A 26253-nucleotide genomic window follows, 5' to 3' on the forward strand; every position below is an offset into this window, starting at 1 on the left:
GAAACAGCGAAGATGAGGACCAACAGCATTGTGCTCATTATAAATGTCATCAGGCATTATTTTGTCCATCAACTCGTCGCAGTTGCCCGGGCGCATTGTTTATGGCTTTTCCCAGTTGCGGCTGGAGTCGGAGTCCGGAGTTGGGAGCAGAAAGCACTGTGGTTGTTCGCCATGCGGAGAGCCATTTATAATGAAAAGAGAAATTAAACAGGAAATTGAAACCGGACTGGCGTGTTAATGAGAATGCGATGGCATGGCGGCCGTCTCGTTAACGGCCAGTTCTTAATTTTCGCCTGGGGAGGGTCGTTGTCCGCTGTCCTTTCCTGGTAGATTGTCGTGTCCGTTAACATTAAGGTGTCCCTGAAAATGGGTAATTACATTTAATGGCAAATGTTGCCATAAACTAAGTTATGATGATGTCCGCAAGCCCCGAATACTGGACCTTCACGCCAAATTGAACCAGATGAAGCAACAGCCTATCCTCGAGCTTTGGGAAAATTGTGATAATTTCAATATAAATACTCAAAATATATGCCAATTATGTCGCCGGTGCCTTCAAGGAGATACATAGAATCGTTTATACATTTGTTGTCGATTAGTTTCATTAAAATTCAAGCAAAACCCAGTGGACTGTACGAAGAATCTATCAATAGCGAAGAAGACCCACGCACCGGTTTCCGGCCCCACTTAGACTACTTTCTATGGACTTTCTTTACGAAAATAAATTAACGGATACTGCGGAGAATAAGACCAAATAGGACAAAAAAGACTCCTTTCTCAACGGAATGAAGCACCAGAAAAACTTTGTGAACTTTCCCATTCCTGCAGAGTTTTGATTTACGACCACTTAACGTATTTTATGGTCCCGGACAACAGCATACTCAGCGATTGGATGTGTTCCTACATTTGTACATATTGATGCCCACACAGAACCAGAACCGGAGTCTAGATATATTCCTATACAGGATAAACAAATCAGCATATTGAATTTTGCATTTCGTCTTCAAGTAATGCATTGAAAAGACTATAAAGTTGTGTACTTTCGAATGCAAAATGCAAAATTCATTTATTTGATTTTATTTATTTGCTACAGCCGAGTAGCAGCAACAAGAACTGGGAATCCCAGAATATCCCAAATAGAAAAGACCGCATTCGATGATTTTGTTTTCGATTTTCGATTTATTTTTATGGAAATGCGTGTCGTGTCTCTCTATTCAATAATTCGCATTGCTTTTTATTTATAGTTATAGTTATATTTATTTCAGTATATTTATATTAGAGTGTTATGTGTATCCGAATATGTGTGCCAACGTGCACGACATTGTGTTTTGATTTTTCCTTTGGCTTTACGCTAACTTAACACAGAGATATAGAAGAATTATTTCATTGCGATCCGGATGACAAACCGCCTTTTCCTATTGCCCCTGGATGGCAGGGCACATCGCGTGGCTGTGGATTTCGATTCCTGTCGTGTCCAGGGCTTAACTCTAAGTGTGGGTGGTTGGAATTGTTGCAATCGAATCGTGATTTATAGTTAATTCTTGGGCTCTGTCCGTTCGATATTGGTGATTAAATATATTTGCGCTTAATTGCGATAATTAGCATTAATCATTGATGCTGATACGTGTACACATGTATGTACATACGCATTTACATTCATAGAATACAGGCAGTCACAGACAAGAGTACAAAGATTTTGGTTTGCGGTTCTCGATTTGCAGCTGTATCGCGCATACGGCCGGTGGCCCAGCAACATCAATAAGTATCCGGTCGACGGCCGCGACATGAATTATGCAGAGGCAACAACACCAATAAGAAGAGCTGCAAACAATTATGGGTTAAATACTAGTACATTTATTATATTTATTTATTCATACGCCTATCAATGCGTCCTATGGAAGTAAATTACGAGTACACACTAAATTATGCACGAGGGCTGCCACGGCAATTCTACGATTCCAGAACTGAGACACGCATGGGCATTAATTCGTGTATTGCGTAAATATTCGAAATATTTTGACACCAACTCTGCCTCACCATGCGAATTCCTGGAAGAGCGACAGCCGCGTCGAACAGTCAACCAAAACCTTTCAATTTGTTCATTCTACTTTGCAACCCAAACCCTTAGATGCCGCCCCCATTCGGAGTTCACTGCAGCAGTCCGCTGACTGTGAAGGTTGTCGTCGTGGCCGCGAGGATCACACGATCCGTGATAGTGGCCTCCGAGCGATTCGATGGGGCTTCTGCCTGCCGCCAGAACTGGATTCCGGACAGCGTCGCCGAGGTGCGATTGACCCGTTCTGTCGGCGGATCGTCGCGTCGCGTCCTTACCGCCCGCGCCTGTGCCTGGGGTCACGACGACATGTACGTGCACTGCGTCTTGGGCTGGGGCTCTGTCTGCTCGATGGGCTGGATGGCGGCCCGCTTCCAGTAGTCGCGCACTGTCTCCACGGTCTCCATGATGCGGAGAAAGTTGCGGCCGGCCAGCATGGCCACGTCCTCCTCGCTCCAGTTTGGATCTTCGAGCAGGGCAGCCAGCAGTTCCGGGTACTTGGAGACATCCTCCAGTCCCAAGGGCGGCAGCTCAATGCCGTCGTAGCCCGCCCCCAGGCCGATGTGCTGTATGCCGGCAATGGCTCGCACATACTTGATGTGTTCGATGACGTCCTGGAGCCGAGCCTGACGGCCGCAGGCCACGTCCTCCGAGTCGAAGCTGAGCATGATGAGGCCACCGTTCTCGGCCACCAGGCGCAGGATGTCGTCGGGCACGTTGCGCGTCGAATTGCAGAGCTGGCGGGCGGCAGAGTGCGAGAAGATGACGGGCGCCCGTGTCACCTGCAGCACGTCCCTGGCCGTGGCGTCCGAGCTGTGCGAGAGGTCGATCATCATGCCCAGGCGGTTCATTTCGCGCACGATTGCCTTGCCAAAAGGCGTGAGGCCCTGCTCCATGGGCGAGGCACTGGACCCGGCCCAGGACACGTCGCAGCGATGCGTCAGGCTCAGGTAGCGTGCGCCCAGCGAGTAGAAGGAGCGCAGCACACCCAGCGAGGAGCCAATCGTGTGTCCCCCCTCGACGCCGATCAGTGAGGCCAGCAGGCCGCGTCGATGCGCCTCCACAATGTCCTGCGAGGAGGTCGCTAGGACCGTCTCGCGTGCGTACATGTCCGAGAGGCGCCGCACGATGTCGATTTGCTCCAGTGCCAGCTGGACGGCGTCCAAGCCCTGCGCCTCGCACGGCACGTACGCCGACCTGCAAGTGACGAAAAATGGGTAAAGGTTAGCTGACTTTTGTAGGCCACTGTGTGTGAGGTTAAAGTGCCAACAGCCAAGCTTTTCCATAAGCTCAACTTTTAGGGGATTACATTTTTGGTTTTTTTTCTTCTTACAATACAGAAGGGCAGAGTTCTTTTCTAACGCAGAGTTTCGGCTAATATAAACTACCTAATATTTTTGGTGGCATTTTCTGCAACCCGAACACTGTTTAATTGGCGAGTTCAAAGGTCAATTGCTGGTAGCAACGAGTCATAAAGGCAATTGCATGCAAAGCGTTGCAGGGAGGCAGTGGGAGACACAGCTGCATGCGAATCCCAAACAAAGTTCGACATTTTCAACCATCGAAATGAAACGCCAAATTGGCGGAAAGTTATGCTTGCGCCATCTGGTGGTGTGGGGCATGTGGCTGCACGGGGCAGATGGCAGGGAGAGAGTTTAAAATGAACTCAAGTCGATTGCCCATCAGCGTTTTTTCCCCAGCTGCAGCTGTCTGCCGCCTGTCAAATCGTTTTTCCCTGCAAGAAGTCTGGCCAGAACAAGTACCAAACCAGGCCCACAGGCCGAGCCCGAGCCCGAGCCAGAGCCAGGAGTAGCGGTGGCTGGCAAAATACTGGGTGGGCGGGGCAGACAGGTTGGCTGCTTGCCCCGAGGCACAGGGCCGGCTGCCAAATTTTATTTTGCAGTCAAATTGTTGGCAGCTTTTTATTGCCGCGCAGGGAGCAGCAGTGGCAGCGGTGGCAGGCAGTGGGCGGCTGTTGTTTTGGGGGCGTGCCAGCCAGTTGTATGCATCGATGTTTTGGCCCGTGTGCACGGGTCAGATCTCTCTCTGGCCTCTGGCAACTGCCGGAGGTTGCTTGATTGCCGTTTTATGTGACTTTTCAATTTTCATGATTTGGCTGGTAGCTTCATTTCCATTACGTATCCGCACCATTGAACAGAGCCATTTCTTTTTGTTATCAGAGTACGGTTACAAGTACGAGTACGTGTGTGTACTACACCATATTCCAGCATGATTTAAATCACGGCACATTGTACGTACAAAATAACGGCAAAGCTCTTCACTTAATGTCGGTGCTTGTTGCCCCTCGAATGGAGATACATATAATCTATATACAATGGATATTCCACATGGATCTTGGGCATTTACTCACCAAACTTGAACGCTGACGAGACCCTGCTTGAGCCGCTCCATGTCGGTCTGTGCCCAGGCCGGCCGCGCCCACAAGGACTTGTGGTCCAGGTCGTGGCTGAGGTGCAGCTCCAGGCTGCTGTGGGCGTATTTGCGCACGTTCCAGGCATAGTTGTTGTGGCCGTCGACGAGCGGCACCTCACGCAGGATGCGGCGAACGATCCTCAGTCTTTGGGCGTGCGAGTTGCGGCTGGGCGCCGTGAAGAAGTGCTGGTAGGCGAGCGTGGCCGCGATGGCCAGCAGACAGATGGCACTGACCAGAGTGAGGGCTACCAGCCACGATCCGCGACGTCCCTTGTGGGCCGCATCCGCTCCGGCGCTGGCCTTGCGTGCGGCCTTGCCCTTAGCCTTGCCAGAGCCTGCCGCTCCTGCCGACGAGCTCAGCGACGTGGGCGACTTGGCGTCGAGGCCCACGATGTCGCCGCCAACCACAACGCCGCCCGCCAGACCGCTGCCAAAGTTCACCTTGGACTTCTGTATGCTGGCTATCTCTCCGCCGGAGTCGCTGTTGGAGATCGAGTTCTGGCGGGAAAGAGTGCGGCGGATATTCGAGTGCTCGGTGACGTCTGGGAGGCCACCGAAGCCAGTTGTCTGCAAAAAGATTGAGAGGAAAATGGGTTAGGGTTCCATTCAACAATGTTTCAATGTTGGGCAGTGTGGTGGAGCGGGAGGACGAGGAGGAGTGCATATCCAGCGCTCGTCGGAAAGTTGCTTCATTAAAAGTACGTCAAAGTTTTCTCCGTTGATTTTGTGCCCTAATTAAAACTGCAGCAGAAGATGGAAACTTTCAGCGCTCTGCAATATTCATAACTGGCATGAAACATCAACACGAAACTTTTTAATGAACCGAATAACCATATCAGAATCAATATGATGGCCCATCCCGCCCCACCCCACCAATCTCCGTTGATGGGCTAATCCCGGGTCCAACATAATTAAGCCTCTGTCATAATTCGTAAGCCCTGGCCGTGGCCCTGGCCACATGTGTCCCCAGGTCCGAATCCCACAGCCATCAGTGTTCGCATCCCTGGATCGAAGGGGCGGGGGAGCAGCTACAAAAAGGAAACTTTGTCGTGCGAAAACTTGTTGTGGCAGGCACAAAGTTTTGCTCGAGGCAGGCAATGATTTGTTTATATGGCGACTGCCTCAGGAATTATGCCAAACTGTGTGCAAAGTACAAATCAAATCTAACTGCGAGCATTGCTCCGCATAGACCAGGGGACCTAGGGAGCTGCAAGACGTGAAGGTGTACCCCGTGCATGAAGCAAAATTGGAAACAAACTTAAAACATTGCCACTGGCAGAACGAAGCTTAGGGATCACAAAGATGGAAATGTGTATTCCAGCAATAATAGTTAGAGTAAGAGTTTGTTGCTGTACCACAGAATATGCTGCGAGTATGTAGCCAGCAATTGCACACACAAATACGAGTATTTTGCCATTTGGGAAAAGCGTCAGAAAATATTCGTTTCCTGGATATACTCTGGTAATTAGGCCCCAAAAGAATTTAATAATAAATCAGGTTTGAATGCACATATAGCCCAAGAGTCAAATTCTTTACACAGAGAATTTTGCCCGCCCTTGGATGGAATATTTCAGTCATTTTCATTTCAAAGCTTTTCATTACAGTTTCATGTTCTGTTTCTTGTTTCAAAGGTTTCTCTCATTTGGGCACTTCATGGCTTTCCCCTGGGGTGCGGCTAATTAGCTGGAAAATCGGCATCACACGGCGTATGAGCAATGTGCAGATGAAAGAGAGTTGCGTGTTCTTCTGACGGCCGTCTGCTGGGTGCAGAATTAATTTAATTAAATGAAATACAGCCACAAAGAGATACCCGATGCGGCCAATGACCGCGTCAGAAAGTGCGTGTTTCACTTCAAACTATTTTTAATTATGAATTTCAAACAGCATTCAGCTGGATGCCGCTGCCGCTGTCATTGCTGGGAAAATGAACCGACGTTCCCTTCATAAAATGCTGGGGAAACTTTTGCGCGGCTCCCCGAAAGCAATAAAAACGATGGCAAGTCGTCCGTTGGGGAAAACTTTTGGCGGAAGGAGTGCAAAAATTCATCTCAAATTTATTCAATTTTTAATAAAAATGCAAATATATTACGTGCTGCCACTGCCGCTCCACCCTGCGCTGTTGCTGCTGCAGACATTTTTTTTGTCTAGATTCTGCGTTTAAATAAAATTCGCAAAGTTTCGAAGCCAACGGTTAAAAGGCGCTTCATTGTACGGCACTGCACTTTTTCCGTCCGAAAGTGAGTCCTCGCACGGGTTGGGACATGGATGTGGACAGCTGGGCGTGACACCAGCAGCAGTAGCGCAAAAGTTTGTTTGTCGGCGGAGGTCGCATCATCGTCATCGCGGCGTCACCCGCTAGAGCTCCGGCTGTAAGCCAGGAAGCATATCTGGCCACATTTTCCACAGCTTTGGCGCGCGTTTGGCAGGCGACAGAGCCGCAGAGTTGCCCCAAAAATTCATGGACATGGATGTCCGTTCGTCCCACAGGTTTGCCATAGTTTAGCCAACTTTATAATTAGTTTAGCCGAGGTCGTGTCCTGTCCTGACATGCGACCGAAAATCATGCGAAAACTATAAAAAATCTTAATTATGAGGTTAGCATTTGGGAACTAGGGACTGTGAAGTTAACAGGCAGTTCATCTGAGAGTTTACACTAAACTAAAGTTCGGGATGTAAGATGGAATCGTAGGGAAAAATGGTATCATGGTTTCCATGAGGTTTAGCCTTGGGAAAATAATATTTGTATGAAATAACTATGCAGATCCATCTGCACAATACAAAGTGAGGGCAATGGAGATATACTGAATGAAAGAGTGGGCGGAGATGGAGATGAATGATGTGATGGTGCTTGTGCTTGTGCGTCTGCCGGACAGCGCTCAAATTGGCTGCATTGTTGCTCCGTGTTCCATGGCCCGCAGCGGGGACTCGTCCAATTGAGTTTTAAATAAAAATGAGCAGACGAGGCAGCAGCATCAGCAACAATGGCAGCAACCTGCAACACGTCACCAGCATCAGCTTCAGCTTCAGCACCAGCACCAACTATAGGACGGTGACACGTCAGAGGAGTAAGAGTGAGAGTCATAGCCATTCAGTTTGTAGAAAAAGGCAGGCGGCAACAGGACCATAGTCAGCAAGGACAATAGCAATGAAAGCAGCGGCACAAAAAACTAGAAACAGGACCAAGAAAAAGTGTAACGGAATGCTTTATAGTTTCCGCCATTATTTTCCCTTTTGCAGCGGCAGTTTTTAACAGCACTCTGGCTTGTGTTTTGCTTTACGCTCCGAGAATTTAGTCCGAGACTAAAAACAACTAAAATCTGTGCCGCATATGCAGCAGGAGCAGCAGCAGCCGCAGCCAACGAGTTGGTCGCCTGGTGGCACCAACACCGTCTGTGGGGTGGGGAAAGGACAAAACAGAACAGAACAGCCAGCACCCGTGGGGCACCCTTGTGTGTGCTGAAAAGTATTTGTCATGCCATATCTCATGCCCGCTACATACATCATGTTGTGCGCGGCACTCGTGGGAAACAAAGCAAATCCATTCCATAAATATTCGCGAGCAACACTACCAAATACCTCCAAGGGTAGAGCGCGGAAGAGGATTGTACATTTTTGCACCCATCGGTGGTACGAGTGCCACTTTGGTTACGTTTCAGCGAAACGGATTCGCAGAGATTTTGATTTATTATTTACCCAACACCAGATTACCCTAAATGATTCGTGAAGAAGATTAACTACTGTTGAAATTACGCATGAATTGCCACGAATATTTTGTCTCGTGAGAAATGACTTCAATTAAAATGTAGTGGCATGAAATAAGCTTTGAAATATACTGATAGAATGCCCTCTGATTTCCTCACTTTCCATTACCTAGGCATTTCTTCTTCGACTAAGGCAAGACTTTCAAATGGGAGGCAGAGTGTATCTGGAGTTCGCAAAGGATACAAAATTCCCATTTTAAGATAAAAAGTAAAAATTGTTGAGTTTAGTCTCTTGTGGGGTAAGCATAAGAAGTTAATTTATCTCTTTGGGCAATTTACGCTCTTGTTTTGTGTCATGTTAGGTCGTTTTCAGATTACTCGGCTCCTCGTTGCAAGGGGAACTTTGTGTGGCAACTTTCTTAGACAATGCGATAAACTTTGCCACAAATTTATTGAGTGGCCATGAGTGTTGATTATGATTGATTTGCTCATGAAGAAAAACTAATGTACAAGGAATTTGCGGCCAACGTTTTATCAATTCTCTCCCATTGTACGGGTCCGTAGCCCGGAGGGAGAGAGAGACAGAGAGAGAGAGTGGTCCCTGGGGAGCTCGCTGTGGGATGTCGGAGTAGTCGTAGTCCGGGGCAACCAGTCCTCGGTCCTGCGGTATCGTTGCCGTCTGTTGTCGTGTCAGCGTTGGCCACTTTTTAGTTTTTCAAATATCATTTGTTCAGTTCACGCTGATGGACATCACTCTTGCCCACTCCGTCTGCCTGCCCTTCCCTGAAAGGGGCCACAAATTGCCTTGTGGCTGCCACGTAATTTCTCCCTTCCGTGCTGGACTTGCCCCAACACTAGACCCATTCAAATGCGGCAACAGAAGGTCTGAACCCGCACCCAAACTTGGAGCCGGAGAACAGAGCCCGCCGCTGGCATCGGCCACAATGGCTGTGTTAGTGTTTCGCATTTCGTTTGTTTGTTCTGGTGTCCCCCCCTGGGATGTCCTACTATGTAGTCGCTGACCAGGCGCATTCCCAGGCCCGGGCTGTCCATCGCACTGGGGACTCTTTATATCTATATCGATATCTGTGGATGTGGCTGTGGCTGTGACTACGCGAGCGGATTTGAAGCATTTTAAGTGTTTGTTAAACAGTTTAAAGTTGACGATTGGCTTATCCACATCCTGGTCAATAGATGGTGGTCGGGGGTTGTGGAATCACTGAATTATCAGATCCAAATTCAATGTTTCCCGCCCAGCGTAGCGCATCCGCAGGCCTGACTAATGGCTGCCATCAGTAGGAAAGTTTAACTGATGATGAAGAAATTTCCTGTGCCGCACAACAATCGAATAAAAGTTTTGTGTGTATCTCAAAGTTGGTGGCTCGCTTCCTCGTTTGCTGGAAATTGGTAACGTTGCGCGAAAGTCACGTGCCCGCTAACAGAGTGTTTCCATCATTCCAACGCCAAATTTATGGAGCCTGACAGCAGAAGGCAATCGCCATGGGCACAAAGGGAGCACGCCACACGCAGCACCACTCGAACAATGGATGTGGGGCATGGAAGCAGCCACATCCATCAATCAGGACTCCTTCGAAGAGACCATTTCCCGCGGCAGCCTGTGTAGAGCTTGACTCTCGGGCCATGGCCAAAACTATTCTCCAAACGAAGCGAAACACGGCAAATGCTGTGCAGAGTGAAAAGTTTAGCCACAGCTGAAAATGCGAACGCGGCAGGAATCGGGATGTGGCGCTGTGGCAAGACAATGGGCGACCAGAGCAAACTATTGGCAAACTCTATGACGAGCGGCGGCAGCGACGTGGATAAGGAGCGAAGGTCGTCACAGTAGCTCAAACGGGTGGATTGTGGGGGGGCAGCGTGGACATAACGACGATTCTGATGGCTTTGGTGAAACGCATAAAGAACGCAGGACAGCCAGCTTTAAGGCAAGGGTAGCCCGTAGCCCTGCCTGCCCGGAATTTGCATCATTTAATTTATTATTCAAATGTGAACAAATGGCGCCAGCGTCCAAAGATGACAGTCCTCCCTGTGAATAATGGCCGCTAAGGACAATTGCCCCAGCGCACTTGGTCTTTGGTTCTGCTTGGTTCTGCACGAGCTCGTAAGGATGCATCTACACTGCAAGAAAATGGCGCAAAATACAATGAAGTGAAAGGATGCCCGCCCAAAATCTGTAAATTACATTATTTCCCCCCAGTGTAATCTTTTCCGTCTTCTCTGTTGTATCTGTGGATGGGGTTGACTGGCTTCTTGGGTAGTTCTTTCTGTTCTCGAATTTGCATTTGCCAGTTTGCTACAGTCCGTGCCAAAGCTGTGCTCTCCGATAGGGATCCAGCGATGAACTGGTCCCTAGTCTCCAGTCTCCAGTTTCCAGTTTCCAGTTCGTGGTCCGCTGTCCCGTTGCCCAAACAAATTGAGTTACATGCAAATAATCGTTTGTCTGGTGCTCTGCATGATTGTGTGTGTGTGTGTCCTGGCAAATGTTAAAGGAATCGCTGGCATTTGTCACGGATTGTCCCCATCTCTGGGTTGCCTGTGCCATCTGTCAGATATTGACAGCAGACACCCACAGCAATCCCTCCCTTATATGTGTATATAAACCCGTCTTAGTGCTGCCATGACACATATACTACTTTATTTCCTACACTCGTTGTTTCCCTGCATCACAGTTTAGGTGTTAAAACATCACTATTTATGGCCAAGAGCTTTGGAGGGGTTCTTAAGATTTATACCAGCTGGCAGCTGGACGGCTGCCAACCACAGGCGGAGCAGCTGTAACTGGCAGCAGGATACCAATTTCTTTTCGTGTAAATCTACATATTCATGCAACCACAAGTCCTCTTATATGAGCAGTAGTTCAACATTCATGTGTATTCGCATTTGCATTGGTTTACGCAACTTTCTGACTCCACACCGCACCGCACTGCACCGCACTGCACCTCAACGCAATCGCAACAGATTTGCAACAGAACCAATTTGCATATTTCCACATGCAATTTCCCTTGCATCAGAGCTACCTTATCAGTGCAGGATGTGCCCGCCCGGGGCATGTACATTGTACATATTTAGATGAGCGATTTTAAAATCTAATTTCCGGGGCCTTGCTCAGAGGGAAACTCGATTTAGTCAGTCTTTAGCTTCGCCCCTTTGAGTATTTTTTCGCTATCAGACGGCTCTCATCCGCGGGAGTATCTTTTAATGAGAGGATGCGGATATGGCGAATCGTAATGCCGTCGGCGGAATGCCTATATCTAGATGGAATAAAAACAAAATGGCATGGCATATCCACTTCCACATCCCCTATACCGTTCAAGTGCGGGGTCGTCAGCTAAATCGCGGCACGAACGCAAAGATCCGGCAATTATCGTAAATGCCTCCCACACTCCCTTTCGCCCCAACGCCTCTATAATGGGGGGCTGTTTGTGTGGGCGTGGGCCATGAATGTGAATTTGGAAAAGCGGCAGCAATCGTTAGGATTATCGCACCTGGTAGTCCATGTAGTTGTCGAAGTGCATGTAGGAGCAGCCGCCGCCGGGCAGCGGCATGGGCATGCCGTTCTCGTCCAGCTCCATGGCTGGTGGGGGCGGCGGCGAGGGTGGCGGCAGATTGTCGCCCTTGAAGGAGACGCGCTTGGGTTTGCTGTGGCCGCTGAGCCGCCGGCCGCGGCCCAGGGTGCCCGAGGCCATCATGTAGGCGAGCGAGCCGCAGCCCACGACGGCGTCCTGCTGTTGATGGTGGTGCTGCAGCGACTGGAGGCCGCAGCCGCCAAAGCGGAAGTGGGGCATGCAGGTGGTGGTGGTTCCGCCAGCGCCGCACTCGCTGCCCTCAAAGTCGCTCTCCACGTCCGCCACAAAGGCGGCCGGCTGGAAGCCGCGCGGCAGTGTCGCAGCTCCCGCCGGATGAGGATGCGGACCAGATGCCGGCACGGCGGGCACCCGTCCCAGCGTGCCCGTGCAGAGGATGTTGACGGGCTGTGGATGCTGTTGCAGCTGGATTGTGTGTGGATGCTGTTCGCCGCCGCCGCCACCGCCTTGCAGGAGCGCCAATTCGCCGCCATTCGCCCCGTCCGCTGTAAGGAATTGCGTGGGCTGCAGCTGATAGTAGTGCTCCAGGACGCCTCCTGCGCCAGCCCCGGCTCCGGCTCCGGCACCACCACCTCCTCCTGCTCCTCCGTCTGGCGCTGAGACACCGGCTGTTCCAGCTGCGGGGGCCAGCAGTGCGGTTGGTATCACCATTATGGGCATCATGCCGGGCGGTGCGGAGCCACCTGCTCCCCCCCCAACGGCTCCCGCCTGCAGCATCTCCATTTGGCACATCTCCTCGTAGCTCAGAGGACGTAGGTGCTCCATGGTGCCTGGGCGTGGCAGTTCGTGTCAATTCTCACTTTTGCCACAATACGAGTACAATTTCTTTGATTTCAGTCAATCTATTGTATCTACGGGTTTTTTCGTGGCTGGGTCTGGGTCTTCCACCTGTACACACACACACACACACAGAGAGAGAGAGGCAGACACTCGACCACATTCACACGGCAAAAGCTCTCACAGACACGAGCACGTACACGAACACGAGAAAGGAGGCAGATGAGTGCTCGGGGACTGGGAAAGAAGATTACGCGCGCGTTCTCCTGGCGATTCTCACATGGTGCCGCGATCCGTGCGTTCTTATCCTTTGTCGACTTTATTCCGCGACAGTCCTGCAGCTACTGAGGCTGCCTCCAATCTCTGGAGGCCTCTGCGCCTCCAATTCGCCGCCTCTCAGCCTCTCAGCCGCTCAGCCTGTGCAGCGGAGACGCATGCGCGGATTGGTGTCTACTCCGCTCTTCGCTGTCGTCGCACCCCGTCGCTTGGCGGGTTTTGTTTTGATTCCGTTTCGTGGGAGTTGTTGAGTGTGTGTGGGTGTGGGTGTGGGGGTGGCAGTGGAGGAGTCGCTGGGCTCCCACCCTGCATCGTTGGAGCCATGTTGATTCTGCTGCGTCGTGGGAAATTAAAGTACTTCCCAGCAGCCGCCCAACTCGAATACAAGATTTTAATTGCCGCTTCCCGAGAGGTGCACTGCACCAGAAATAGGAACAGCCATAGCAGCAGCATGTGCAGGTATTGGTGCCCCTTCGACCACCACTGCAACCAACTGTTGCCCCACCCCCATGGAGCTGACGAGCGGCTGATGACCCAAGGACATACCTGCCTGAATCGGTTCTGATTGCACAGTCGAAGTTTTTCGCTACGGATAGCGTAGAGCATATTAAATGGAGAGCATGGTACATACTATAACTCCCCCTGGATCCAACTGTGCGATGATTGCTCTTTATGGTTCCATGGATAGATTGAATTGATAGAGAGAAAGCATCAGTTAAGGCATTCATTGGAATAGCAGCACCGATACTTTAAACGCGTTTTCTTTCAAATAAAAGTTGCCCGAAAAGGAGCTCCGAATAATTGCACAACAAGTCTGCTTCCCTGACAACAACTCAGATTCGTACTCGTCTGAATTCCCAAGAAATTAATATATAAGTACTTCGAGCACACGGTCAATTTAGTTGCTGTAAACGCTGCGGATTAAAAGCTTAGGAAGGAGGAGGAATTCTCAGTATTTATTTTAAAAGTATGAAGCAGATTAAATCATGGCTTTTTGCGATTTTAGCCAACTTTTTCTTAAATTCTTTAAACTGTGTGTATGACACACGTAAGTGTGTAACTTCCATGTTTTGTGTGTGTGGCCAGCCATGTCCAACAACTAAAAAAAATTGTAATCAAAAAGTGGAAAATAATATCAAGTGCAGCGTGTTTTAAAAAGAGTTGATCTAGATAAAAAGTGGCATCGGAATTTGTTTGAGAGCTGCCCTTTCGTATCAGAACTTTTTATCTGCAGTTTGACAAATGTGTGAGTGGAGTCTAAAAAAACAACAGCAACAACAAAGTGTTTGATGCTCTGGTTAACAAACAACAACCGCCCTTAAATTTATGCACTAAATAAGTGAATTCAGGCAGCATCAAGATAGAGCTTAAAACATTTGTCGAGAGTCCGCAGTATCGGGCATGGAAATCTCGACAGAATGAGCTCTGCACTAGCTACTCCCCGCCCTGCACAGTGGGCTCCGTGCCACCCACCCAGGGGCACGCGGCGCGATTTTGTTGGCCCCGAACAGAGGCAACCTGCGGCGATGTTCCATTTGGGACGCAGAGGTACTTGTACTCGTGTAACGAAACCCAGTTGGAAAGGAAATGTCTTGAACAGATTTCTGACTTGACTTTTACACGTGCTACGCCATGCAGGGTGTGCAGTAAGTATTCGAGACAGAAAGAATAAGTCTGAAATTCGAGGCTATAAAATTTTCAGGAATTACCTGTGTTACCTGCATGCATTTTCGATAAATATAACTCTGATTTGTGTCGATTGTGGCAAAGCAATGTATCATTTATATCCCTAATATTCTCATTGCGATTGACAGGTATCATATAGTCGTTAGGTGGACTAGTACTCGTATATTATTTGCACTTTGTTGTACTGCCATTCGCTTCTTGTTGTGTTTTTGAGCACTGAAAGTACTGTGTTGTCGACTCCGCACCGCCCCCTTCATTTACATTTGTTTCATCCTATTATCCCGGTTAACCGTACCGTTCCCACAACCGTATGGCTACCCGCATCCCCTGGGCCCCTACCCAGTGCCGTGTCTGTGCCATTTGTCAAGTTCTGGTACCGACTTCGGCCCGCGGCTTTTCTGTAATTACACAGCCATGGAGGCCGGGTAAATGAAAGCGGCTTAAAAAAGCAGCGCGCTGGGGTTTGCGATGCTCGTTAAAATTTGTTGCTCTCTCCCGTTCCGATTGTTGTCGGTTCTCGGATTGTTGTTGGCGCCGCTGTTTCCGATTTAGTGCAATGCCCAGAGAGGCACTGGATGGATAGAAAGTATTTCGCTGGTATATGCCAAGCAGATTGAAACAGCGGCACACAGAGAGCATCGCCCGACCGTGATTCATGATCCATCCCTTATCGGATGCGCACTTTAATGCTCATTCACTTTTGCCAACAATTAAGGGGTTTTAATCATCGACAAGCTTCCATCCCACGGTCATGAATGTGTGTGTGGCATCGGCATCGGCATAGGCATAGGTCCCCCTGGAGGCGAGGCTGGATGTGTGCCGTGCCTTTATTATTCGGTTGATTTACTATCCAAACAGCTGTGAAATATCATGGCTTGACCCCTTACCTAACTGAACGGAAATAGGTCTAGAATATATGTATAAACATATGTATATATTTATGTATGTATGTATGGACATAGCGTATACGTAATACGTATGCAAACCACTGTAAGGTTGAAGTTGTGGCTGTACAGTTGTAGGCTTAAGGGAAAACACTGATATTCCGTTAACTGGTTTTGATTCCATTTAAATTCTTTTTTATGAACGAAAAGGCATGCTGCAATGAACACAAGGAAGTACATTTGTATTTCTGCTACAGTTTGCCCTTCTTTCCTTTTGTCTTTCATCTTTTCACAGTAGAAAACGAGCAACGTAATCCCCTAGTTTATCTTCACTCCGGCGGACAGCTTGTTTACACCCACATTTATCAGTGCTGTCCGCAATGGCGGGGGGAATCGACTGGGGGCTGGCTAAAAGTTTTGAGCAACTCCTTGAGATAAATCAACTGGCATTAGGACTGGCTGCTGCAACGAGATAAATAAATTAACTCGTTCATGGCGGCTGACAGATGGACTTTGTGGCATCATAATGGGACACAGAGTAGAGTTCTTCTCGGCCCTGTTGGGTTCCGAACAAACATGTCGCTAAAAACTCGTGAATGCTGGCTAATTTATGGCTAATTATGGCTTCTTCGCGTCGTGCCACAATAAGTTGCAAGCGGGGCATCTGGTTGTCCCATCAGCAACATATGCCGCCTGCTAGGCAGGTAGTTATGCGCTCGCCAATTGTCTGGCATCCTTTTTGGTGGCTCCTCTCGGGGCACACCCAGCGAGACAAAGCGAGCACGACAGCGCTCGGGCTTGCCCGTGAATACCTCGTTAATTAAGTGGCCTGTTACGAGCAGCTTACCAACGTAATACATTTTTATGTTCGCAAGCGGAATTATAACTGCCGGGCATGTGTGGATGTCCACAATGTGCCCTGGCTGGGTCAAGGGCTATGTGGGGGGAGGGATTCCAACACACACATGCACTTATTCAGTCACATAACGACTCGTTCGACCTTCCCGCTGGGGCAATTGCGAAGCCAAACATCATTGGCATTTCTGTTTGAAGTTTCTGAGTGCCAATTAACTGGGACGCGCGCTCTCCACCTGAAGCAGACGGCAGTCCTCGGACCCTCTCGATTGAGTAGTGTAACCCATATACAGTGGAAACTCTCTAACACGATTATTCAGATAGATATAAGCCAAATGAAAGAAAGGGCACTGCTACTGGAACAGCACCAAAGAGAGAGGTGCTACCGCTACCCTTTTTTATTGGGCCAAAAGTTTCCAAATCAAATTTAATTATTCGGATTTAAAGATATATCTCTTATAAGATTTATGATTCAAGATAGACTTTTTTTAATTGTATATTTTTGTAGGTTCTCTGGACTCTCAGCACCTTGAACGGGCTGAGTTGAGTCGTGCCGCTGGCATTGACTCTGGGAATACAGCGATAACATCGCAAACTTGGTCATCAACACGTAGCCCCATTCGGGATACTTCAACCACACAGAACAACTCGTCAAGGACCCCAAACGACGAGGCAGCCACGTGCCGTAAAGCTCTCCTACCACCCGCACGCCAGCATGGAGGAGTTGGAAGGCATCGCTCGGTGAGCTTTTAAATTAAATCACAAAATGAGGATAGAGCGACTTGGGCAGCCCACGCAGCCCGCTAAACCAGATAAATAAACCCTTTGGCCGCAGTCCTTGGGGTCTTGCAGGCAAAAGGAAAAGAACTGCTCCTTAGCACAGATAGCTGTGGGGACAGGAAGTCAGTCTGAAAGCCGATGGCGATGGCGATGGGGAGGAGGCTATGGCAGCCGCCTCGTGTGGCGCTTGCCAATTCGGTGGCCGGTCTCGGTCTCGGGCCCCAAAAGGGATAATGGCATGAAATCCAGCTGAATGAAAAGAAAGCGGCAAATCATGTTAAGAGATTTAAATTGGATTAGTTGACATGTGAGTGGGTCTGTGTGCGGTGCACGGGTACGGGTACGGGCACGGCTGTCAGTGTCAGCCTGCGCAGACGATGGCCGTGAAGCCATCGCCACCTCTGTGTCCTGGCAGGGGCCCGCCACTCGCTCATCTTGACATCAATTTTGTCACTTGATTCCACCTCCTTTTGCATTTTGTTTGTTTGTTTGTGCTGGGCCCCTTTTTCCTTTATTTATTCTGTATGCTTGACACAATTCCTCGTCGAGAGCTTACGGCTCGAGTGCCTGTTTCTCCGGCCCTCGATGCCATTCACTCTATCTGCTCTTTCGCAGTCCGCAAGCCAGAGACAGCGACAGACTCAGAGCCCCAGTTTTTGCATTTGACAAGTACAGGGAGCGAGGGTCAGCTTCCGGCACCTTCCATCACCGTTCAGTTTCCTGGGCTCGTCCGTGAGTGATACACAAGGATAAAACGTCAGCTTTGAGGAGCTCAACATCTAATAAAAATATTACGTTAAAGAATGATTATACAGAACACAGAGAATGTACAAGGTACATGGATTATCGATTGCATTTTCAGAATTTAAATTTGTCTGAACCATTTCTAGCAAGAGACAAGCACAAAATACGAGCCTCATGGATACCAATCGCTTGTTAAATCTTAGCAATCAACATGTCGGCTACGACAGAATTTTATTTACCAAAATGCTGAACTACATAAATCACAGACACTCTGTCCCTGCCGAATGCACCGTCGCCTAGGCTCCGGTTTTCTCGAGCGCAGGCTTCTTCCGGTACTTCACCTTTGAGGTGTATACATCGTAGCAGAGGCTCAGGGAATTGTCGTAGATGACACGATATCGTGGCTTGATAAGGAAGAAGTTGATGAACTGGGCGGCCGGCCAAACGGTCCAATCGGCCACATAAAGGACGATTGCCTTCTCCATGACTTCCGCCTGGAACTCCTCCCAGCTCTGGCGCTCCAGCACTGCCATGGTTATGAAGAAGACCGCGATGTAGAAGGGCGAACAGATGATCTGGTCCAGCAGTATCTTGCGCATCACTATGCCGATGGTGCGATTCGGATACCGATGGTCCAGATACTGGTACCAGTGGTGACAGACAAAGCCGACCGTGAAACCGCCAGTGCCCATGCGGAGAGTGCGCGTCCGGTTCCAGCCATCGATCTCCCCAACATAGCGCTCGTACGACTGCTCAATCGTGTCGCCCACCATGCTGAGGCTGGTCGAGATGCTGAGGTTTGTGTAAAGCAGGTACCTCTTGCTGAAGGCGACGCTGTGCCAACGATTCAGAGCCTGCAGCAACCTCCTCCACTGGGTTCGACAGAACATTTACCCAACTGGTTGGCGATCCGGCTAGACTACGATCAGAGCTTAAAAACAAAAATTAAATAAATAATGTGACAGGAACAACTTTATAAATGACAGCTAGTATTGGTCCTTTCGTCATGATCAGCGGCGGGCTGGGAACACCTGGGATCTGATTATTAAGTATACGCCGCGTGGTCTAGGACACGACCACTGGCTTTACCCATCGGTATGTAGAGGCTCTTTCTGTCTCCTTTCTTCTAAATTATAATGTAAATGCCTGCAGCAATGCCCTGAAATATATTCGTTAAAGTCTAACTCAGAACGGTGTGTCCGAAAGGTGTTGCAGAATTGGGGGGGAGTCCTCATTTAGGTCGCAAAACAAAGAACAAACAGGCAATGAAATCAATTTGACGTCAGCCACTGGAAATGAGTTTTGGGGGGGATTTGCCGAGGTTCCATCCGGAATGCTACACACAAAGGCGCGAACACACAAGTACAAAGCGCCCTGGGCAAGGTATAGGGATAGGGATTGGGATAGCGACTGCCGTTGAAAGGATCAAAAAGGGTTGCGCATAAAAATCGCTTCGTTCGGCATTCAAATGAGGACGCTCCTCCACACATTTGTTGCTCCTCCACCCCCGTCCCTGGGGTTCGAGGCCTTCAGCGACCGACTGGGTGTTGGGGAGTTAATGCTGCCAAATCATTCGCACGCGATTCCCGACCGCAGACCGAACCGAACCCGACCCATTCCCGTGGGGAAATCAATGTGTGTATGCATATGGAGACGGGTCCTCGGCAGCCCGGTTAGCCCTTTCCTCTGCCCCCCTGCCCCCACCCTCACGCACTGGGCTATGAATTGAAAAATATTTACGGCTTTCGACATTCTACGCTAAAATCCAATTTTATTTTTATATTTTGTCGAAAATCCGCCATAAAACGAGGCTACGCCAGTGACACCCACGCCCACGCCACACCCGTTTCCAGAATCGGAAGGCTGCCCTCCTTCCCCACCAGTTGTCAATTCAAAAGCGGGAACCGTAAATTCGGCTTTGCATCTTGTTTGCTGCCCGGCTCCCTTGTATCAACTCTGGCTCTGACAGGGGGTTAGAATGCCATGCCATAGGGAGGGACAAGGGGCAGGGGCAGAGGCAGAGGCATCTGTTTCATTAGCTCGGCCTGCGCTCGACAGATGAATCTACCGCCGAATCTACGACCCCATTGTCATGCGATGCATTACGAGTATTTGCCAGCATTAAATATTCGGATTCTGAAATGCAAATGCGGGCAATATTCGAGTGTCATAGAAACATACATATGTACATACATAGAAGCCCAGCCACGAGATCATCCAATAATGAAATGGAAAATAGAAAAAACAATTTTAATTTTGGACAGATTTTCGTATAAATTTAATGCTTTGTCAGAGTCCAGTTTAGTTGCGTTATACATTTTTTAAGGAAATACGGGAAAATGGGACAATTTTCCTGTTTTTAATTAATTATTATTGCTGCTCATGGAATAAATTTATTTAGGTATATTACTATCAGAATGATTTGTCAGTCTAAACATCATTCTTCATACATTCGTACTGTAGCTAATGCAAATTCCCAGATTCAGATTTCCAACGAAGCATATAGAATATTCAAAATAGTCCTTCTTTTGTTTTTCTCTCACATAAGAAATTCAAAGCAACCAATCATCACTTTGAACTTGAAGACCTTTTCCGTAAAAAAAGGTTTCCGCCATTGAATGCTTATGCGGTCAGTTTCGGAACCTCCATCAGAAGAGCCCTCTAGGCCTAATTCTTTGTGCAAATGAAATGTTGTTTACAAGAGTCTTCTATTTACATACTCGCACTCCATCCACTCCTGGTCCTCATTCTCATTCCCATTCACATTCACATCCACATCCACCTCCCCAGGGAACAGCACTCGGCACACAGGAGAGATATACTGTGTCGCCTGTCCTGCGGCAGGACACACGAGTACAAGTACGGGGAGTACGGCGCTGGATGCTCGCCAGTGCCATAGAGCGTGACGGAACAGACCCGCCGAAAATGGAAAGAAAAAAGGTGAGGAGGAGAAGGAGTGCATTTTCATAGTTTTTCCCACTTTGTTATGCTGATTTTTCACATTTTTCGTTTCCCATCCGTTTTGTCTGCTCCGCTCACTTGGTTCTTTTTATATCCTGTCTCGTTCGTTCCGCTCTCTATATTTTTTCCTGCCACTGGATCCAAGTAGATGTGGGTCTATGGTTTGGGTCTGCGTCCGTGCCAGGGTTTTTGGAAGGGTTGTTTGTTGGATGTGTTATGGTTTGGCGCTTGGGCATGGAGCATGTGTGCATTTTAATTGAATTTTCCATTTCGCTCAATGAAAGCAAAAGCCGAATATGCGGCCAGCCAGCCACAAAAAGTGTCATAATCACCTGCTGGCCGGCCCAGGAACAAGCGGACATTGAAAAGCACAACTCATGGACTCGTAAATGCCAGCGGATTGCAGGGCAGTGGAGTTCATTGGATTGGTTCTGTTACTTGAACACAGATCAGCGTTCCGCCTAATATATTTTGCAAATCACTCTCTAATTGATTTTGAATCGATTTTGAATGACATTTTAGTTCATGTTTGGTCCCGGCTTTATTTTCCAGCGGTTGCTTCGACTTCTGTTTATGCAAATCAAATCAAAATGTGATTTTAATGGGATTTCCACACTGTTAGCAAACGATTGAGGACACGTGCTGCTGGTTGCAATGGGTGTGGCAGCCAAAAAGTTTCGTTTAGTTTGTTTAGTCTGCTAGGAGTACGGAAGTACGGAAGTATAACATGGTGGCAGGAGAAACTCAAATCCATTCCAGGAAACCAAACTTATTTAATTAGTGGCAGGGAAATTCTGAACTCTGGTCCGGCCATCGTCCGCTGCTGCTTGACTGCGATAGGAAGGCTCTAAAAATGAACTCATTTTCATGGTATTTCCATGGATATGGAAGCAGAGGTTGATGCACGATAAAATACCATAAATTATTTCAGAAAACAGCCCGGACCGTATAAAGTTAATAATATTAGCGAAAAAAGGGTTATATATTGTGCTGGTCCTTTATTTTCATGCGACATTTTAGCAAATTCAGCAAGTTTCATATTCAAATCTCTGTGGCCTGCTCTCTGTTTACGTAAATGCGATATTTGCCAACAATCAATTTGCATATAAATATTAAATTATGCATACAATTACCAATATGTGGCATTTTTGTATGGGAACAAAGAATATTATTGAAATTTAAAGAATTTCGTAATACCAGTAGAGCCGATATTTACTGCGCTAATTAAATGGCAAGGCATTAAATTCATATTTAATTATAAACTAATAAAATCAAGGTCATAAAATCAATGATCTAAAGGAGGAACAATTTCCAAAGAATTACTCTCTTGCAGGTTCTCTTCTAGTCGATAGATACAGCTTCAGAGTGATGTGATCGCTGGGACACAAATGGAATTCGCAAATGAGATCTGTAAATGGCAAAGGTCAATTGACTCTACTTTAGCAATCAACACTCGGGCTGGCACATTTAAATAGTGCCATGGGGAAAAGTAAGTCAGTTACGTTAACGCGAAGTGTAACGAGCAAATAGTCAACATGGCGGGGCATCATCGCATTGCCAGTCGTGCCAATTTCGTTTGAGCAAACAAACAACGCGAGCAGCCACGCCACCCCCAGACCCACCCAGTTGCCAGCGTGTGCTAGCCCTGTCCAAACATGGCTCCCCTCGTCCGCTAGCTACCTGGATGATGAAAAAAGACAAAAGGGCAACAAAATGCCACTGAGAGAGCTGGCAGGTGGCTGATGGTAAAGCGGACAGGTGGACAGGTACAGGTGCAGGACTGGCACTGGCGCTGGTGCTGGTGGGATACATGATTATCGCGGGGGAGGAACGGGAGGTAGCTGTTTATGAGGCGCAAAATGTCATACATCATGCGACAGTGCGCCGGCAGGTTGTACCGTGTTTCAGCACGTTCGCTGTCCTCCGAATCGGAGAAATGTCACCATCCACGTGGCGAAACGAGATGGGATTGGGGTTGGGTCGAGATTGGGCTGCAGCGGAGCGGAGCGGAGGAACGCCAGGCATGCAGAAAACAACGTCAACAGCGCGGATTTGTAACAGAGACGGATCTGCTAATGCCTGATACGAAAACCGAGTGCTCCTTGGATAGGATAGGGGTTCTCTGCGTCATCATCATCATCATTTCATGCCATAATCCACATCCACCTCCCCATTATCATCTTCATCATCTTCATGTTGTGCTGGAACGAAGTGAAGTGAACTGCTGGCTGATGACCGGGGATGTGGATGGGTAAGGGGACAGGGACAGGGACAACGAGAGAAGTACCTTCTTGAGATAGGCATTCGCGCCGAGCTAAGTGGCACACGAAGCGCTAAACTATTAAGCACATGCTGCCACACTGCCACAAGGAGCCGTTGCCGTTGCCGTTGCCGTTGCCGCTACCGTTGCACGACAGTCTTTCCAGTCCTCCCCACTTTCTGCCAGTCATGATTGCTGGGGTAAATGATACACGAGAAGGAGCCCGAGCCCATGCCCGCCCAGGAAGTGCTCGCCTGTGTTTTTCTGGCTCTAGATAAATCATGCACACAAGTCTGTTGTCCTGTGGGGGGCTGTACGGCTACGCCCCATATCAGGTCTGTGAGATTACGACATAAATTTTGGACGCCAGCACGTTCGGATATTTCATTTTGTCAGAACTACCTACCAGCGTTGTCCGGACAAGTGACAGATTATTGGGGACAATTGTAAGATGATGGGAAAAAGTTCTGATTGTAAAACGTAACTAAAACAATTAAAAACAGACCAAGAGGCCATGCCACTTTTTGTATCTATTTAATTTATATAAGATATACAAATTATTGATTAATCATCCTGTAAATTTCTCTGGTCAGAATATCTCTTGTGTCCTTCGCATTAGCTCTTTGAAAAGAGGATAATGGCCGACTGCTGACTGCTAAACTCGAATGTTTAAGCCATCACAAGAAGCCAAATTAGTAACATACACTACGTACCTCCTGCTTTCTCTTGTGTACTGCCTCTGGCTGAATTACTTTTGAAAGGCACTGTTGCAGGGGGTTGGCAGGGATGGGCGCCTGGCGCCGTAATTAGAATAATTTTGCGCTGCGTTGCGCTTGGCAGAGCTGCAAATGCAGCGCCATCTGTCGGAAGGTGGCTGCCGGGAGGCCCAGTACACAAGACAAACATGCTATGTATGCATGAGTGCGGGGAGGCAGAGGCCACGTGGCACATGGACTTGGTCTGCACTGCCGTGCATGACGAGCAGGTGCCAAGAGGAAAGGTCACCGAACCCAGGTGAGGAGGAGACTGTGTGTGTGGGGGTGTAGGTGCGGCAGTGTCACAACGTAATCATGGTAAAAGCAGGTTGTAAACACACATACACACATAGAGGTTATGCCTTTAAATTACACAAATTTAATTAATTCCGCAGAGATTTTTCATTGGTCGCCGACGCGCTCTTGGCTTTGTGCCTTCGGATTTGCTCCTTTGCTGCTTGCTCTTTGCTCTGCCTTCCACTTTCCCTTCCACTGATTTCCCCATCATCTGCGGTTGAGTCGTTTTTATTGGAATCAGGCACAAGCGCCTGCCTTGAGCCTGAGTGCCATGAGCCTTGGGCCGCCTGCCATATGTGCAGCTTCGCGGGGCTCCATTTTATTTTAATTAATTCCAAAGGGTGTGTGGCAGCTGCTCCTGTCACTCGCTGGGTGGCTGGAGTCGGGGAGTAGCCGAAATGATTATGAGTAATTAGTTTTAATGCGCTTCCAGCCAGGACGGCAGTCCTGGAAACAGCCGGCTTCCCTGGCCCTACCACACCTGCAGGCTGCTACGCCAGTGCCAGGTGCGATGACAAGCCTGCTGGGCCCCACCAATCCCATTTTGCTAGGTAAGCTGTGGAGTCCTTGCTAACAACGACCCGTGACGTTTCCAGGAGCTATTTATGTTACTTGGCTACGAGTTTGATATTGCATTTATAAATCATAATTTAATAGTTTCCTTTTGTAGGTAGGCTAACTCATTTTACTAATGACTAAATCCCCCTTTTAGTTCTTCCTTTGATTTGCACTTTCGGTACAGTGGATTATTGTGGTGCAGTTGTCAAAGAGCTACAAATTGATGCTCGCCCGAATAATAAATGAATTAATTCTCAATTTCGTTTTGTGTGTTTCCCTTCCATACAGCAAGGCTGGCAAAAGAGAGGGACACTGTTGGTCCTACATGGTTTTCCACCTTGACCTGGGCTTACAGTGCTCATACTCGTAATGTAATAGGTTTTGAATCTTGTACAGCCCTTTAAAATTCACGACAAACAGTAGATGGGAGAAGGAACCAACTGGCAGGTGGATTTCTGTGATGCCTACGATCATGATTTTAAGCAGAAATTAATACACTTTAAAGCTGGATAATTTTGTATTAAATATATACATTTACTTTTCACTTTCTTGTGAGATGTTTGTGTGTGTGTGGCCAACCACCAAAGCCTTTGAAATGGAATGATTAAATGGGTTTATAGTTTTCTTATAGCTGAGGGGGGACATGCATCAAATGACTACAAAATATGTGATTAAATATTAATTTTAGCAGGATAGTATATATGATTAAAAAGTTGCAACTTTACCATGTAGAACTTTAATTAAAATAAAAGCAAAATATGGTAAAATTTTCTGCAAAATGGAATTACATAAAAACACTAATTAAACAAAAACAATTGTGGATACAAGAGTTTGAGTTCGGTGTTTTTTTGGCAGCTAGTGAATGTCACTAGAAATAATTAACATTTCACTGTTTGAATTAAAGGAAAAACCTTTTGCGAATAAATAATTAAAAGCTTACATTTGAGTGCGACTCTATCTCTGTGCTAAATGTGGATACCAAAATGCAGAAAATACGAACGTAGAAACAGATTTAATGAAATTTAAGCAGTTGCGATCCAGCAAAAAGGCTTACCGGCGAAAGGCAAAAACAAAGCCATAAATCAAATCCAATCATAAACGGGATTGGTGTCTTTTCTTTTCCTTTTGATCGGTTTCGCAAATAGAAAAGTGTCAAAAAAATATTTACAGGGATTAAAGAAGCTTCCGTGGAACAAGGGAAAAACCTCATACGAGTATGCTGGAGGATAGAGGATGGGCTGCAGTCAAATCAAAACAGGAGAGCGTCGGAGGTGGGTAGAGTGTGCAGAAAGCCAATGTGGAACGCGTATACATGCAGGGAAAATGAAAAAATTGTTGAAACAGAGACCGAAAGTCGGAGGGGGGAAGAGAACTTTTCTGGAACGAGTACAATACAAAATTTAATGGAGCGCAAATTTTGATTGTTTTACTTTGAGGATGGAAGTTGTTTCGTTTCCCTTCGTTTTTTTTTCGTTCATGTTCTCGTTCTCGTTTTTCGTTCCATTCTGTTTGCCTCCGCTATTTATTTATTTCGCAGCGCTTTGAATTCGCTTTCCCGCATTTTATGCATATTTCAGAACCAAATATTATCCCCCGCTATTTGCTTTGACTGGTCCCCATGGGTATTTGTT

General features: G+C 47.8%; 2 protein-coding genes across 3 annotated transcripts in view; both read right to left on the reverse strand.

Annotated features, from left to right (window-relative positions):
- Positions 1-1968: 1968 nt before the first annotated feature.
- The window catches only part of LOC111073127 (putative dipeptidase CPSG_01350), a 75940-nt gene continuing 51655 nt past the window's right edge, over positions 1969-26253 (reverse strand). Inside the window, exons 1-3 of one of the 2 annotated variants that reach the window (XM_022365302.2) lie at positions 11691-12896; positions 4425-5053; positions 1969-3250 (exon numbers count right to left, since the gene is read on the reverse strand). In XM_022365302.2, the coding sequence (XP_022220994.2) occupies positions 2353-3250; positions 4425-5053; positions 11691-12554 (2391 nt within the window). In that variant the 5' untranslated portion in view covers positions 12555-12896 and the 3' untranslated portion in view covers positions 1969-2352. Of the gene's footprint in view, positions 3251-4424; positions 5054-11690; positions 12897-26253 lie in introns of those variants that run through there. The other variant, XM_022365301.2, reaches the window with a different exon arrangement.
- LOC111073132 (mpv17-like protein 2) lies at positions 18006-18744 on the reverse strand. The gene has a single exon (XM_022365311.2). The coding sequence runs from the start codon at positions 18679-18681 to the stop codon at positions 18088-18090; it is 594 nt and encodes a 197-aa protein (XP_022221003.1). The 5' UTR covers positions 18682-18744; the 3' UTR covers positions 18006-18087.

Source organism: Drosophila obscura, unplaced genomic scaffold (genome assembly GCF_018151105.1).
Source record: "Drosophila obscura isolate BZ-5 IFL unplaced genomic scaffold, ASM1815110v1 contig_208, whole genome shotgun sequence".
Taxonomy (NCBI): domain Eukaryota; kingdom Metazoa; phylum Arthropoda; class Insecta; order Diptera; family Drosophilidae; genus Drosophila; species Drosophila obscura.

Excerpts from the sequence above, each read along its gene's own strand:
- LOC111073132 (XM_022365311.2), bottom strand. The coding sequence starts at position 18,681 with ATGTTCTGTCGAACCCAGTGGAGGAGGTTGCTGCAGGCTCTGAATCGT.